This window comes from Muscardinus avellanarius (genome assembly GCF_963383645.1).
Source record: "Muscardinus avellanarius genome assembly, chromosome: 9".
Lineage (NCBI taxonomy): Eukaryota > Metazoa > Chordata > Mammalia > Rodentia > Gliridae > Muscardinus > Muscardinus avellanarius.
Window position 1 is genome coordinate 54524110 of NC_137795.1, and position 17959 is coordinate 54542068.

The window sequence follows — 17959 nt, forward strand, 5'->3', positions numbered from 1 at the left end:
GACGGATGGTGGAAACAAAGGAGAAACAGCCAGTTTTACTGCAGTCTATGTAAATTAAAAAAATTAACTAAATAAGAAAGAGCATATTTATGTATTGATACTGTTGTTCTTACACAGACAAAGGGACAGAGAACAGAGTGAGCAGGGGATGCCAAAAACAGAAAGCAAACAGGGAAGGACAGCAGGAGAGAAAGGCAACAGATGAACATTAAGCTGCCATGCTGAGGAATTTATTTGCGTCTTTTACTTGGTTGAATGCGGAGTTGTTGCACAGCAGCTTCGGCAGCGGCTATGGCAGCCCCTGCATCTTCCAGGTGGGTCTGAGTGACGCTGGTTTTGCTTTGACTGCGAGACGGTCCATGAGAACGGAGATGACCTTCAGATGATGATTTTGAGCTACCAGGACTACTATGGGATTTCTCAATGGTGGGAACCTGCATGTCTGTTTACAAAAGGGTAGAAAGTTAAAGTTAAAGTGGCTCCAGTCTCCTTACTACCAAGCTTGGTCTACACATAATTTGAAACTGTCTAAGATGTATGTTAATACTGTCTTTTATGATTCATTTATGCAACTGCTTACCATATAGTAATGTGATTAAACATTTGGAAAACAATTTGTGGGATAAATGACAAAGGGATCAGAGCCTTGAAATGAGATACAGTCATAAAAATTAATACATTCAAACTAACTAGCCCTAAGTAATGAATGTATTAATTTTTATTTTCACCCTGCAACTCTATTCATTCAAGGAGAGATCAGGTAAGAGAAAATAGGCTTACACTGCTATGGAAAAATTTTTTAATAAAAATATAGTATTTTTTGATAAGGGGTGAGATTTATTAGGACATAATAAATTTGGAGACTACAGAATCATCATTTCAGTGAGTTTTGGAGAATGTATAGATCACATATTTGCTAATGTAGTCACAGAAAGAGAGGTTTTATACTCATCTTGCAGAAAGTTAAGCAGGGCAAATTTAGGATTACTAAGTGGAATCCATAAAAGATCTAGAAAACTCATTCAAATAATCTGCAGCATGCAGTGTAGTCAGTGTTCAGTGTATCAACTCTATGGCCTACTAGACATGGCCTTAGTTTCCCATCTTCTAAAACATATTTATAATCTATTTCCTTTTAAAGTACAACAGAAACACTTTTTAATTTTATATACTCTCTCAGAAATACATGAGATACAAGAAGGCAATACTCAAGTCTAATATAAAACATTTCATTTAATATTTATAAATAGCTCAATATAGCTAAATAAGATATCACACGTTTCAAAGAATGCTGTGTATATTGGCAAACTCAATGCATTCTATTTTTATTTAAAAATAAAATAGCTAAAAATTATTTTGAACCTAATATTTAAGAGACTCAGGAAATTTACACATACCATTTGTTTTGATAAGAGTAAAAATTCTTGGTATGATAAGTAAAAGACAGGAGCCAAAATTATACTTATAGAGTAAGCCTGTATTTATGAAAAATCAGATTCAAACAATTAACAGGAATATATAAGTAGTAATGATGATTATGTTTATTCAGTATGCTAGAAGGAAATTTTATATTTTCTTTACAAAATAAATCAAGCATTTTCTAAAATTGTATTATGAAGAATTCTGAGAAACAGAAAAGGCCAAATAGTTCATGCAGCCAATACCCTCTGTTTTACAGGTTGCTAAATGGAGAGTAAAAGTAAAGACTGCTAAGTCATACACTTAAGTATGTGCTGAAGTGAGATAAGAGTCCATTTTTCCCAATTCCATACCCAGTCTTTTCATGATATTCTATCTTTTGACAACAGACTCTAGATTTTCAAATACATTAAATATACAGACACATTCAAAAATACTTAGTAAATAAATAGACAAAAAACTTTATTTCTACTTGAAATATCTCCTACCCTTTGATGGGTCAGGAAAGATACCATGGCTTCTGCTTTTGATGACAGATGGCTTTGGAGACTGTTGGCTGCTCTGACTGGAATGAGACTTGCCATGGTCAATACTTTCAGTCTGTTCTTTGAGTGGATACCACCTAGGAGTGTTATCAAGGTGAGATGTGCTAGATAAATCAATCAGTACCTGAAAAAAGAGCATAATAAATCATTATAATTTATGCATTAATCTATGATTCATTCATTAATTTTTTCTTTAACATAAAATTTATTCAAGAGTATAGACCAAAAGATTCAGTATAACTTTTGAGGAGGATAATGCCTTCATCAATTTTCTTTCTTTTTCTCATCTTTCTTCACTGGTAATATTGGAATCAATGACTTGTGTATATTGGTTGGTTAATAAATGTGATTAAACTGAACTATATAAAGTCTTTGACTAAAAACTGAATTATTTAAATGTTATGCAAAGAAGTAGACTCATAAGTCAATCTTTCCATGGAACAAAAATCTTTTCTTTTGTTATATGAACTTCTAGTCCTAAACTCAACTATAAAAAATATGTGATAATAGTCACAAGAAGAACAAAATGAAAATAATGAATAATTCGTAATTATTTTTTTCTATTTTAAAACACTTCAATATTTAAAATAGTGATATGACTAACAGCTGCTGATGAGAAAGCATTGTGTCATGGTTTAATCAATAGTTTTTCTCAGTGGTACATAAATTATGACACATTTTAGAGTTGCTGTAATAAATTTCATAGCTTCTTAATATAAGGTTTGGAGAGTATATATATTACAGTACAACTGATATATGCCATATATGCCATAGGCTCATGTAAACAAAAGACACTACATTGGACTTCAAACAAGTCAGTTTTTTGAAATAAAACATTAAATCAGATATTGTATTCTAAAGCAGCCCTGCCTACAGTCAAGATCAGTCCAAGTTGCTGGACTAAGATAGTCTGAGGTGGGTGTTATATGGTTTGATGTTGGTAGAAAAGAGGGGTACAGAATCTTAAAAATCAAAGAAGTCCTCACTATTGCCTAGACTATACAACTACTTTATATATAAGTCTCTATTAAAAAGAGATCACATTTTGTTGGTTTTAGATTTCTTGGAGATCCTTTTTTAAAACATTATCTAAATTTTCTATTTTAAGATCCCTAAATAAAATAGTTTAGGAACATTAAAGATTTTAAAAAAAACAACCTTAAGACCTAATCACTCCACTAGTTCTGATTCCTTATAAATTTATATGAAAACTGCTTATTTCCTCCTATTTCTAGTTTGCTTTTCATAATATCTGAGAAATTTTATTATATTTAATCATAAATAATAATGTAAAATGTTACCTAAAGTCATTCACACATATAATGAGGAACAGAAATTAAAGAACCTGAAATTGCATTTTTAGAGAGCTAGCTAAATTTATAACAAAAGCTTGTTACCTCTAATCTCATTTGAACTCATAGAATGATTATTGCTGTGCATACTATAAAATTGAATTAATTTTGCAAGTTAATTATACATTATATGAAGTAGTAGGTAAAAACCATTTCTCAAGTTGTTATTCATCTAGTCAAAGAGAAACTCAGAAAATAAATTCCATCTGTAAAAGGATTTTATTCAGAAATGAATATTTTAAAAGTTTAAGAAATAAGTGCATTTGATTGGTGGTTTATGATGGCAGCAAATAAAACAAAAAACACGAAATCAAACTTACCTCCCCTAGGAAGTCATTGGAAGAAAATCTATCATAATCCCAAACTGTTACCTCCAGGGTTTTCTTCTTTAGCTATAGTTTAAATAAAACAGTCAAAAACCCTATTTTTACATCAGAAATTTTCATTATGTTCATACAGTAGACTAACTTATTTTCATCCTTGAATACTTTCCATTTATGTAAAATGACCTGGATTTTAATCTATAACTAGTAGTATTTTACTAAATATTTTATAATACTTTAAAGGTTATTTTGCTTTCCAATCTAGTGTTTAATCATAAAGGATTTCATTGTTTTGTGAACAAAATACTAACTTCTTTCCTATTGTTCTATCCACCCCTCATGAAACCCATTTAAAAAATAGAAAGCAGAATATGTTAATATTCTTTATATATAAGAATACACAGATTGTAAAAATATCCACGATTAATATATTTAGATGATAGCTTTTTATTTTAGTAATTTCCAGAAAATACACTAGCATTGTCTTATTCTGCCAGGTAGATTTTAACTTTGTTCAAATTAAAGAACCCATATTAACATTTATATCTAACTTCAACTCTAATCAACTTAATCTTTCATTGGTCTATATAACTGTTTTTGTACCAGTACCATGCTGTTTTTATTACTATGACTCTGTAGTATAAAGTTAGGTACTGTGATTCCTTCTGTGTGTTTTTTGTTGTTGAGAACTACTTTGGCTATTCTGGGTTTTTGTTGTTCCAAGGAATGATTTTCTATGTCTGTGAGGAATGAGTTTGGTAATTTAATGGGTATTGCATTGAATCTGTAGGTCACTTTTGGAAGAATGTCCGTTTTGATGATACTTATTCTGCCTATCCAAAAACATGAAAGATCTTTACATTTTCTAAGTTCTTTTACAATTTCTTTTTTCAATGTTTTATAATTTTCGTTGTAGAGTTCTTTTTTTTCCTTGGTTAAGTTTATTCCTAAGTATTTTATTTTTTTGTGGGATTTCATGAGTGAAAGTGTTTTCTGGATTTTTCAGTGGATTTAAGGTTGGCATACCATACCTTCTGATTTTTAAGATTGATTTTGTATCTAGATGCCATACTGAATTTGTTGATTAGTTCTATAAGCCTTTTGGTTGGGTTTGTTGTATCTTCTAAGTATAACATCATGTCATGTGCAAATAGGGAGAGTTTTAGTTTTTTTTTTTCCTATTTGTACTCTTTTGATTTCCTTTTCTTGCCTTATTGTTCTGGCTGGAGTCTCAAGTACTATATTGAAACGAAGTGGTGATAATAGACATCCTTCTCTTGTTCCTGTTTTTAGGGGGAATTCTCAGTTTTTCCCCATTTAATATGGTGTTGGTGTAAGCCAACATCATAATAAATAAAAACATATTGTATATTGTCTTTATGATGTTGAGGTATGTTCTTTCTATCCTGATTCTCTGCAGTGCTTTTAGCATAAATGGATGTTGAATTTTGTCAAAGGCTTTTCTAGTGTCTATTGAAATTATCATGTGATTTGTGTCTTTGGGTCTGTTTGTGATGAATTATATGGACTGATTTTTGTATATAGGACAAAAGTCTCATTTTGAAAGACAATTGGCTTGTAAGATGTTTTGTATAAATGGATTTTTTCTGTCTTATTAGTATTCTTTCTTCTCTGAATTTAACTTTAGAGATTATCAGTTATTTTCTGCATTTATGGAAAAGTATGGAGTACATATTTTCAAAAGCACATTGATGAAGTTTTGCTTAGAGTCATTTAGTGATAATCTTGTGTCCTGGTTAACTTCTGTACAGTATAATCTTATAATGCCTTATCTCAGAAGGCCTCAATTTCAAATAGTGATAGATTCCTAAAATATTTTGATTCATTGAATTTTATATTTACTTTGTATTATTTATGAAAGTCAAACTACAGCCAGTTGAAAAATATTTTCCCCCAAAGTATATGACTCAGTCAATTGAAATTTTTAAAATTAAATAATAAATGGAAAACGTTCCAGGAATCATGTTTCACTTGTTCATTATTTTGGATATTTCTTCTAAATGTATACATTTACTTTCCCCCTTTTTCTGAACTCTCATTTCTTTCCATTGGTTACATTTCTTACATGTATTTTATTTAACTCTTTTTGTCTATATAGTAAAAATTGATATGGGTCTCAATCATTCAATATTGCTACCATTATATTTCTATCATCCTAAATCTGCCACCTAGAAAATATTATTACATACCTGTTCCATAGAAATACTTTTATAAATTACTGTTTGATTCCACTCAGGGTTAAGGCTTTTCTGAACATATTTAGTCCTTCTCTTGTACTCAGCACTGAATTGGAAAAAAAGAAAGTTATTTTGATTATTCACCTTAACTGATGACTTCACAGTCAACTTGAAGGACATGTAGACTCTTAATATTTTGCTTCAAATCAGTGTACAATCATCTCATCATCATTGTTCCTTAAACCTTATTTTAAGTTGAATGCATAATGACAATTTAAAAATATGCTCATGCCTTTAGTTTTGTTTGCCCTAATCAGTTTTTATTAAAATCAATATATATTGGCAAGGATGTGGGAAAATAGGAACTCTTCTACACTATTGGTGAAATTGCAAACTAGTTTAGCCACTATGGAGAACGGTGTGGAGATTCCTTGGAAAATTGAGAATGGATCCACCACATGATCAGGCCATACTGCTCCTAGGTATTTTTCCAAGTAGGCTTAAGCCAGAGAACTATATGCATATCCATGTTCATAGCAATATAATTCACAACAGCAAATTAAGAAACAAACTTAGGTGTCCATCAACAAACAGATGGAGTACAAAATTATAGGAAATACACACAATGGAATTCTACTCAGAAATATAGAAGAACAACATTTTGTGATACTCAAGAAAATAAAAGGATCTGGAGAACATTATGTTTAGTGAGATTAGCCAATCACAGAAAGTGAAGGGTCATATGTTTACTCTAATGTGTGCAAGCTAGGTAGTAATTATGATACCAGAAAAAACTCCAGGTAATGGAATAGAAACCTTAGTGGAGCTAGGGAGGTGGTCTAAGGGAAGGGGAGGGAGAAGACAGTTTAATTAATGGAAATACTATCACCAATTACATGTACATATGTAAATATATTAATGTCAATCTTAGTATTCTGTAGTGAAAAGGGGGAAGATAGAGGGCTGAGGGGTCCCACTAAGTTCTGTGTGCATGTATGCCATTGTCAACATGATTTACATTATGACGTGAGACTATAATATACCAATTAAAGCACATTAAAATAATAAAGAAATGACTGTAGGAGTTCTATCTATCCTATAATTTTAGAAACTTTATTCCTTCTTGAATGTTGGAGATAATTATGTAAACTATATGGTAACAGCAATATCTTCTTGCCTCATAAATAATACTTTGGTCTCCAACTTTCCAATAGTTTTATATTTAACATGTCAGCAAAGTTAATGGTCTTTCATTTTTTTTCCAAAAATATAGTAATGACTACATAAACTAAGAAAAGGATGAAGAATGGCTACTGCTATCAGTGAAATTCCATAATATCTATAACATCTAAAGTATATATTGTGACACTCTTGGTAAAGTATGCTGTTTAATGTAGTTTAAATTAAATACAAATTAAATTAAATTTAAATTAAATATAATTTTAAATTAAATACAAATTATTTGCTATTGAGAATCAAACTCTAGTTTACCACTCACTTTTTGAGATGGCTCTGCAGTCAAGTATTTCCCTTCTCTCTGGTTTTATTCTTTTACCAGCGAGATGCAGGGCCATACACCTTCCAACAGTGACTACAAAATGGATTACCTGGGCATCTGAGTTCTGACTTTCTCTACCCCTGCATTCTCAAAAAGAGCTGATATAATTAATCAGCATTAGGATTTTTTTTAAGCTCCCAGGTAAATGTAATGTGTAGCCAAATTTGAGACACATTGAGCCTGTATCTCATAACACTTCACACATCCACAATTGTGAGCTGAATCCAAATTAAAAAATAAAGCAGCATTCTTCTCACTTTTCACCAACTTATTTGAATGCATAAAACAGCAGAATTTGATAATTTTGTCATTCAATACAAATTACAAACATTTTGTGGAAATGTATAGATAATGATTTAAAAAAAACAGAAACTCTTATAGACTAAATAGAAAGTTATGTTTGCACATACACTTTTCAGATTTGCCAGTATCTAGTAAAATTTAAGTTTATATACATGAAACATCCAGAATATTCCACATGTATTTATTTCACTTCTACTTTAAATTATCCTACCTATTTTCAGAAAATTTGCTCAAAAACATTAATTTCAACAGAAATTAATATATAAGTATTTCATTGATTGAATATATAAGGCAGTTATTCAGAATGAATAACTGCCTTATATATTCAATCAATGAAATACTAAGTAGCATTTAAAATGAACTTTGAAATATTTTACAACAGAAAGCTTAAAAAATTTGGTAAGCTTTGTTCCTTCACATTTTAGGCACTGAATTTTTGTTTGTTTTTTGATTAGGACAAAGGAAGAATTAATGTGACCACTTTTAAGCTGGTAACAAACTTTGGTCGGTACTCTAGGATAGCAGCTATTCTTCTAGAGAGGTAAACTTAGAAAACAAAACACATGATAGTATGAGGTTTAAAATTTCTGTTTCTTTTAGGCTTAGTTATCAAAGTGAGGAAATCATGGAAAACTGTATTAAGGATAAGATTCACATTACACTGACAAGCAGTAAAATTATTATTTCAGTTTCTAAAAATTTGAATCTCTGTAATTTTAACAAGAATAAATGTCAAATACAAACTCGTGTACTTCTACTAAAATTATGAATATGAATATATCAAAATCATCCATTGTACTGCAATGTTTTCAAAAGGATATATTAGTCACTATCTTTTCTTAATCCATAAATAGGAATAATGGTCATTAAAATTTTTATATCTTCCTTTACTCATTTTTTCACTTATACAGCTAAAAATAATAATTAAATACCAACTCTCTACTGGGGATTGAATCTTTTTAAAATTTTTGATACTGGAGATTGAATGCAGAGGTATTCTACCTCCAAGCTATACTCCAGCCCTATTTTATTTATTTTTGTGGTACTGGGGATTGAACCCAAAAGCATTCTACCTCCGAGTTCCACCCTCATCCCTACTTTATTCCTTATTTTGAAACAGGGTCTCACTAAGTAGCTGAGGCTGGCTGTGAACCTGGATCCTCCTGTCTCTGCCTCCCAACTACTGGAATTGCAGGCATGTGCCACCACACCTAGCTAGGAACTGTGAATATTTATCAAGATGTATAACTGTAAAACCTTTCCTTAATTGTACTAACAATATAATCATCTATTTAACATATCATCATATATTTGATTCATGTTTGAAAATCATATTTAAAAGTAAGCATACTAAAATGATAACTTTTATTAAATTCCTAATTTTTCCTGGGCAGAGGAAATTATTTTTTGTGTTAACTTATTTAATCCTCATAGCATTCCTATAAGATAGATACTATTTATTATTCCACTTAATACATAAAAAAAATGAAACCCAGCAGGGCATGGTGGTGCCCTGTTTCCAAATTAAAAAAAAAAAAAATAGGTCTGGGAGTGTGGCCCGGAGGTAGAAGGGTTTCCAGGAACCCCAGTATCACACACACACACAAAGAAACCCAGAAGAAAAATGTTATGCTGGGAATGTTGTATAGTTATTAACTAGTCGTATTATTAGAACACAGAAAATCCGATTTTTTAAAGCCTATGTTATATGACCTTAATTGATTGATCTCTATATAAAATGCCACTAATCCAACTATTTTCTGAATTGTAGGCTTTATTAGCTGAGGTGTATAATTTATCTTTATAATATAGTTGCCTAACTCAATGAAAATATTTATTTGATACATACAATTTAAATTACAAATAATGTGTATATGTACATACACGTCATAAAAATAGTGGGTCACTTTTAGAGCTGCATAGAGAAATTCTTCTTTTTTTCTTATTTTGGTGGTACTGGGGTTCCTGGAAGCCCTTCTACCTCCGGGAACCACTCCCACGGTCTACACTCCCAGACCTGTTGTTTTACTTTTTAAGTGGAAACAGGGTCTCTTAAGCCAGCAAGGCTGGCTCAGAACCAGCGCGATCTTCCTGTCTCCGCCTCCCAAGCTCGGGGATTACAAGCATGCACCACCACGCCTGGCTGAGAAATTCTTAATGGTAATTCTAAGTGCGTATTGAAGGACAATTGGGGATAATTATAAGTATTTATTTATTTGCTTATTTTTGTGGTGCTGAGGTTTAGATCCACTAAGACTGAACCCTCTATTTCAGCCATTTTAATTTTAATTTTTAATTTTGAAATGGGGTCTTGTTGAGTTACCCATTCACTGGTGTCAAACCTGCAATCCCTTGTTTCTGCCTCTCAGGTACTAGTATTATAGGCCTACACCACTGGACCCTACTGAAGTATTTATTTATTCATGCAGAAGTAACCTAAGTTGGCCACAAATTAAGATGTTCATTTTATTAGAGTATCTTAACTTTTTAAATGAGTTCAATTATCTAATTCTCTCCAGACTTGACATTCATTACCTTTAGAATAAACAGAGGCAAATGCAGGCTGCCCCTACGCCCTGTGACTGGCCCATGTAAACACCAATGAAATCTTCTACTTGAATTTGCATTTTCTGATATGCAGAGCTGGCTACCCAAAGCCATTTCTTCTGTAACACTTGCTTATTACTACCATGTTCTGATCATCTTGTGCATGGTCCCAGTGGGCTGGGTTATCATTTTACACAAGACACAAATGGCATGTTGTATATTTATACACAGGAATGGGAAGGCCACTGCCATGTGAGCTGCTTGTGCCTAGATAACTTTGTTCTTTGCTTCTTGTATTTTGTTTTCTGTAGTGTATATATTAAATGTTATTTTACAAACCTAAAAAAAAAACAAGACAAACAAAAACAACAACAGCCAAAATAAACTAGCCACAATTCTCAAAGCCATGGTGAAACCTGTAGAATCATAAATTAAAGGTGGGCAGCTTAGCTGGGGTATTCTTGAAGGTAAGCATACATACAGGCTGAGAAAAACAGTAGAGCTCATTCTCCTTTTTCTTTCTTATCTAGTAAACACACTATAGTAGAGTTCCTCACTGGGAGAGCACATTAATGGTATTATGGTATTACATGACAATTAGGCCATACCTAATAATAAAATATTTACTAAGAGGAAAATAAAGTCAATTCAGTCAATTCATTAAGAAGATCAGGTGCTCATCTTACTCATCTTAAATGTTTATACTCATACATATGTTATAAAATCATTTAAAATTGTTATAAAATTATGTATATATAATTTTTGTGGTACTGGGGATTGAACCAAGGGACATTCTACCTCCAAGCTACACCCTCAACCCTATTAATGAAACAGGGTTTCATTAAGTTGTGGAGGGCCTAAGCAGTTGAGGCTGGCCATGAACCTGTGACCCTCCTGTCCCAGTCCCTCAAGTACTGGGATTTCAAGTGTGTATCACCCTGCCCATCTTACATTTATATATTTTATCCTCTTCAAGTTTTGACTAATTTCCCTTTTCTCTCATTTGTTTTTATTGACTATTTTGTTATAGGTAGATATGCTTTTAAGGCAGTCACAAGATAATCTTTTAATTTCAATTATTCTACTCTAAATGAGCAATAAGAATTCTCTGCTTTTTTTTAATTCTAAAGAAAAAAGTTGAGAGAGGAAAGAATGCAATGAATTTGTTATATTTACTTTCATAGAATTATTATCTGAAACACGGAAAGTAGTCATTTATTTTGCCTTTCCTTTTTCCTTTACGGGGAGTGGGGGAGAATACACTGAAAGAAAGAAGTACAGAGCATATTACAATTTTCAAATTCCATTTTTCTTTCTTTTTGTGGTGCTGGGGATTGAACCCAGGGATATTCTACCTCTGAGCTACTCCCCCAGCTCAACTTTTTATTCTTTATTTTGAAACAGGGTCTCACTAAGTTGCATAGGGCCTCACTAAGTAGCTGAGGCTGTCCTTGAACCTGGATCTTCCTGTCTCAGCCTTCCAAGTACTGAGATTACAAGTGTGTGTCACCATGCCCTGCTTAAAGTTCAATTTTCTATGTAGCAGTGTATTCATCATCTGTCACTTTATTTTCCTATCTGTTCCCTGAGAGTAGAGACTTCTACTGCTCTGTTTAAAAAATGTGTGTTCTTCTTTGCTTTACTTTAAAATCTATTGAAATAAAGTAAGTATGGGCTATTAAAAATTACAAATAATATATAATACCTATCCTGGTGGGAAATAGTTTGAAATGCTAACAGGGTTGTTTAGAGAAAGTCTAGCAAGTAACTGTGCTTCCAGGCATAATGACAGCTAAAACTAGTTATAATCATAGCAAAATCTCATTAATGAGAAGAAATTTCCACTTTGCCCAACAGTATGATAAGAGAAAACCAAGAGATACTTCAGATGTACACATTTCCGTTTCTTAATTATCGTGGGCACATATTAAGTTCACACACTGCTTAGGCTCCTTCTTTGTTGTTCTCTCACCTCATCTTGCTTGACATTTATTCTTTCATAGCTTGAGTAATATTAATCAAAGGGAGGAGGATGTAAAAGAAGATGTGAAAAATTGATCAGTATAATTTTTTATTAGTCAACAGGACCTTCATCATTTTAATTTTAATCTATTACATTTTGTTATTAATAAAATATTGTTTGGTTTCTTCATAGTATTGTTAAATAATTTTGTATAATTGAGTAGCCCAATAATACAGTACCTCTTTCTCTGGGATTATAGGCCTGCATCTCTCTGTCTCTGTCTCTGTCTCTGTCTCTGTCTCTCTTTCTCAACCTTTCTCTCTCTTTGTCTTTGGAGAAATAACTTATCATTGGCTACATAAAATTTATTTTTCATATTAGTAGCAATGCTAGTAGCATCAAGCATTTACTGAAAGCTTATTGTATGCTAGATATTGAGCTTATCAATTTTGGTTTCTTACCCATGTATTTCACAAAAAGCCCATGAAGGAAGATATTATTTCTAGTTAGCAATAGGGAAAATAGTTTTAGATAACTTTCACAACTTCTACATGACAGGGCTGAAATTCATAACCACATTCTTAAGGACTTAATTCACTGGCTTCTACAGACTTACAAATTCAGTACCTTGTCATGGTTCCCTCTTACACAGACAAGTCTCAAAGATAAGATATAAGTGAATTTTAGGTGAAAGACTGACTTCTAGAACTTCAAACTATAAGCCAAAACAATTCCAGACTCATTCAAGCATTATTTACATTTATAAAACATAATGTCATTTAAAGATACACAATCAGACTAAAAATGAAAACTTAGGATATGTCTAATTTCAGGGTAATATTTTCTTATCCACCTCTGCTATATTTCTACTATTTTCTCTGTCCTATCACACACATCTGTGAAAGCTACTTGGAAATGTGACCAGAACAATTTGTTATAGGTCTAACTTAACAGATAGCAAAAACCAGAAAACAGTTATAGTCCAAGTTTAAGTAGAGATCACTGCACATAAAGATGAAAAAAATGTAACTCCAGGCATCACACACAATATAGTTTGACACTGAAAGAAAATCAACTCTACCTTGCATTCTGGACAACCATGACTTGACTGCATTGATTCCAAGAGCGAGAGTGAAGGATATAAGGTAGAAAAGAGAGGGAGAAAAAAGTTAGAAGTGGGAGTAAGGAAGATGATACAAAAATAATAATTAGAAAAGCTATAACAAAACATAAATAACACAAAGCAAAAGATAATTTTAGAGCTACAGTGAAAATACTACCTCACAATTATAATAAACATCAATGCCTTGATCACAGTAATAATTAGGAATAATTTAATGAAAGATCTGGGAATTGAATATGAGCTCATATCAATTACTAGTAAGCAATTCCACTCTTCAGAATATTTTGCTGGAGAAGTTGCATAAGGCTAGCTGTGAGTGGGCATTTGCTTTCCATTTCATTACAGTTCTCGCTATTCCCTGATACTTTTCTCAGAATGAAATGACATATTCATATTACTTGTCCATTTTTTTCTAGTTATTTAAGTTTGTAATGTTCTAATTCTGAACATAAACATAAATAAAATATAGTATTGTAAAACATAAATAAAAGATCAGTACAGTCATGAAATATAAAATTATTCTGCAACATATTGTTAAGAAGATAGAAAATAAATGACAGTACTTTATTTTCATTTATTCACTAGAAACCACTAATTGGAGACAAACCCTGGACAGTGATTTTCCTTTATTCCCTAACATTGTTATTAAATAATGTAAAAGGTCTAATGACCAAAGTCAGAATGAAGTTTTATTTGTTATTATTTTTGTTACACTCACTTTAAAAGATACAGCCAAACTACACATATAGCTACACAAATAAATAAATTCATTAACATACAAGATCCCCTTTCCTGGGTTATATGGCTAATAGGTAATGTCTATATAAAATTATTGGGGGTTTTAAAAAATGTTTAATAAGTTAAAACTAGAGCAATCAAATCAATCCAAAATTTCTAAATAAAGTTTCTAAATAAAATTAGTTTCTAAATAAGTTTCTAAATAAAATTATTGGGAGGATAAAATTAAAGCCCATTTAACTGAATTTGGTAAAGCACCTAGCAACTTTTAAATTATTTTCTGGGTATTTTTAATTTGCTTCTTCTGACAAACTAAAAGTATGGTTCTCCATTCCTTAGCTTTCTCAATATTGACCAGGAAACTGAATCTTAAAGAAATTGGTGATCTATCAATAGTGATATAATTAATAAACAGCAGATTTAAAAATAGACTTTAATTTGGATCCTATTCAAATAAAGCAACTATTAAAAAGTCAGAGAACATGCCGGGCGTGGTGGCGCACGCTTGTAATCCCTGTGCTTGGGAGGCAGAGACAAGGGGATCGCACAGGTTTGCACAGGTTCGAAGCCAGCCGCGCTGGCGTAAGAGACCCTGTTTCAAAAATATAAAATAGGTCTGGGAGTGTAGCCCGGAGGTAGAAGGGCTTCCAGGAACCCCAGTACCACCAAAAAAAAAAAAAAAAATTAAAAAGTCAGAGAACATACTCTCTATGACTTCAATATTTTTAAATTTGTTGGGGTTTGTTTTATACCCTAGAATGTGGTTTTGTTGAATATTCCATGTATAACTTAAAAAGAATAAATAATTTGCTCTTGGTAAGTAGCATGGTCTATAAATATTGATTAGGTCCTCAAACAACTAGAAAATATTACAAAGCAATAATGAAAATTAAGAAATTTGTAAATTTTAAAATTATAATTATTTTGAAATAGTTCTTATTTTTAGAAACATATATTTATAAACATTTTTAGAAACATATTAAATGTATTTTAAAATATTAAAATATTTTTTGCATGGAAAGTTACAGGAGCTGAGATTTACTTCAAAGCAGTCTGGGTGAAGGGAGTATGAAACATGATTGGCCAGTAAGTGATAACTGTTAAAGATAAGCAATGGGTCCATCCTGGGTCATTATACTAGTTTCTCTGCTCTGTACAACTAAAATTTGCAAGCAAAAATAATACTCCAATGTCACTCTCTAAATTAAAAGAAACATTAAAAAATAAAGTCAGTTTATTCAAATTACCAAAGTAGAATTCTTTTCATTATAGGTCCATTTATTGATCCCTTGTGGTTTTATCATGCTAATTTGATTAATATGAATTGTTCAGATAGAAATGACTGGTAGAGGCCAAATGAGCATTTGGAAACAACCCGAAGTACTGATTTACATATCAGAACATAGTAATTAGCATTATCTACATGAAAATTATATATTTCCTAAAGGCACTTATCTTTTATTTATTAACTTTATTTCGTTCTGGAGACTGAATCCAGGGCTGCATGCTTGCTAAATACTGTGCTCTACCACTGTGTTATACTCTCAGCCTTGCATACTTACTTTATATCAACAATTTATATACATCACACCAGCAATCAAAAGAGATATTTTTCATTGAATTACCAAAGTCAACTTTTCAAATACTATTATCTATTATTATTTTTAAAATATTGGGGTATATCAAGAAGCCATTTACTGAATAGCAAAAATATCAGAGAATAAATATATTCTATGAAAACAGTAACAGAACATTTATTTTTCAGATAAATTTGGAAATGTGAACTAATGGTTTAAATTGGCCACTGATAATTCTTTAACTATTTTCACAATCTGATTGATAATCACAGGAAGGGTTCCTACAATCAAAATGACTATTTTTTCCATCAAGGCTGGTTTTAATATGATCACTGGTCTTCCAGAGTTCTTTAATGACTTCATTATAAAATTTAAAATTCCACTTTATCTAATAAGAAATAAAGAAATAAAAAATGTTGAGAAAACTTGGGAAATGGTGATAAACTTAAGGTGAGTCTTTGAAATTAGAGACTAGAAACCATGATTACTAGTTTATTTTATGTGTTTTACTTTATTTTTTGGTGGGACTGGGAAGTGAACCTAGAGGCAGTCTACCTCTGAACCACACCTCTAGCCCTATTTTATTTATTTTCTTTTATATTTTTATTTATTTATTTATTGGTGGTGCTGGGGGTGGAACCCAGAGGCTTTCTACCTCCAGGCTATACTCCCAGACCCATTTTATATTTTATTTGGAAACAGGGTCTCACTAAGTTGCTGAAAGCCTCACTAAGTAGCTGAGGCTGGCTTCGAACCTGCGTGATCCTCCTGTCTCAGCCTCCCAAGCGCGGGGATTACAAGCGTGCGCCACCATGCCCAGCTCTATTTATTTTCTTTTAAATTTTGTTTTGAAACATGATCTCCTAGGTTGCTGAAAGTCAAAGCTGAGAAGACTATCTCAAACTTGTAATCCTCCTGTCTTAGCCTCCCACATGCTGGGATTTCTAGACTATGATCACTATTTTGTATACATAGGCCTTCATACTCAGAAAACAATGCTTCTTCACTTACCCTCTTCCAGGAAGAAGATACACTTTAACGAAAGGGTCAGAATATCCATTATTGTCTCGAGGGACGAGGTTTCTTGCTTGGAGAATATGTATGATAAGATTTCCAAGGTCATAGTTGATTTGAAGCTTTAGGAAAATAGTGAAATAGCCCATGAATTAAAAAAAAAAACATGTAATACATTATAATTCAACACTTTATTAGCTAAAAAACCTTTTAAATAAGAAGCATTAGGCCTCATTTCCATTTTATTTGAAACTGAACAGACCAGTTAATGTCTAATTTAATTGGGAGTTTCCAGGCACATTTCAATTTATAGTAAACATGTTGTTCATCCTTTCACAGTGAAAATTCCTGGCTTATCTAAAGTTAGCAGAAAAAACATAGTGAGTGCTAGCTACAATTTTATACTAAATTTCTACTCTTAAGAAAATAATACATATTGCTAATAGTCATTAGCAGAATTTTGAAGATAAGCTAACTAGCTAGCAAATGTATTAAAAACTGTCATTTGCATTCATCAAGTAATCAGCAAGTGGCACAATTACATAATGTCAATGCTGAAATGTTATGGACTTTGAGAATGTGTAGATTTTACTGCTTCTTCCTTTACAGGCTCTGATGTTAAATTTGTAGCTCCCTTTTCTGTGGCTATCTTTTTTATGGAGTAAGATACTAGGATTAAATAGCCGTATTCTTTCATATTACAATATCAAAACTAATTTGAGGATGAGCATAGAGAAAAAAGATTATTTTCTTTGCTCTTGTACACTGTCACTGAAAATGATTGTCGTTCAAGTAATTATTTGAGAAACTGACATAATCCAGAATAGTTAACTATTTTTTCTTTCATAATTGAAAGATTGTTTTGGCATTCTTTAGAATAAGTATTAATTCTATTTAATATTCATTCTGTTTATCAAATTATAGAAGTGAAAAAATCTATATTAGAAAGGGAAAATTCATAATAAAGATACTTTTTTGTAATCCATACAAAACAAATAGTGTTTAAGTATTTATATTAAAAATGGGAAAACTTAGCCAGGTGTGGTGGTGTTTGCTTGTAATCCTAGCATTTGGGAGGCTGGGACAGGTGGACTGTGGTTCGCGGACAGCCTCAGGTACTACTTAGTGAGGTCCTCTGCAACTCAGTGAGACCCTGTTTCAAAATAAAGAATAAAAAATAGGGCTGGGGGTATTGCTCGGAGGTAGAATGCCCCTAAATTCCATCCCCAGTACCACACACACACACACAAAAAAAAAAAAAAAAAAAAGAATGGGATAACTTAAATGAGTCAAACATTT

General features: G+C 31.9%; 1 protein-coding gene across 2 annotated transcripts in view; it reads right to left on the reverse strand.

Annotated features, from left to right (window-relative positions):
* The window catches only part of PCLO (piccolo presynaptic cytomatrix protein), a gene marked incomplete at both ends in the record, with an annotated part of 389946 nt that overhangs the window by 65334 nt on the left and 306653 nt on the right, over nt 1–17959 (reverse strand). For both annotated transcript variants that reach the window (XM_080701058.1, XM_080701057.1), the window contains 6 exons: nt 248–442; nt 1908–2088; nt 3637–3708; nt 5850–5943; nt 13290–13316; nt 16658–16782. In XM_080701058.1, coding sequence (XP_080557184.1) covers nt 248–442; nt 1908–2088; nt 3637–3708; nt 5850–5943; nt 13290–13316; nt 16658–16782 — 694 coding nt within the window. The remainder of the gene's footprint in view (nt 1–247; nt 443–1907; nt 2089–3636; nt 3709–5849; nt 5944–13289; nt 13317–16657; nt 16783–17959) is intronic.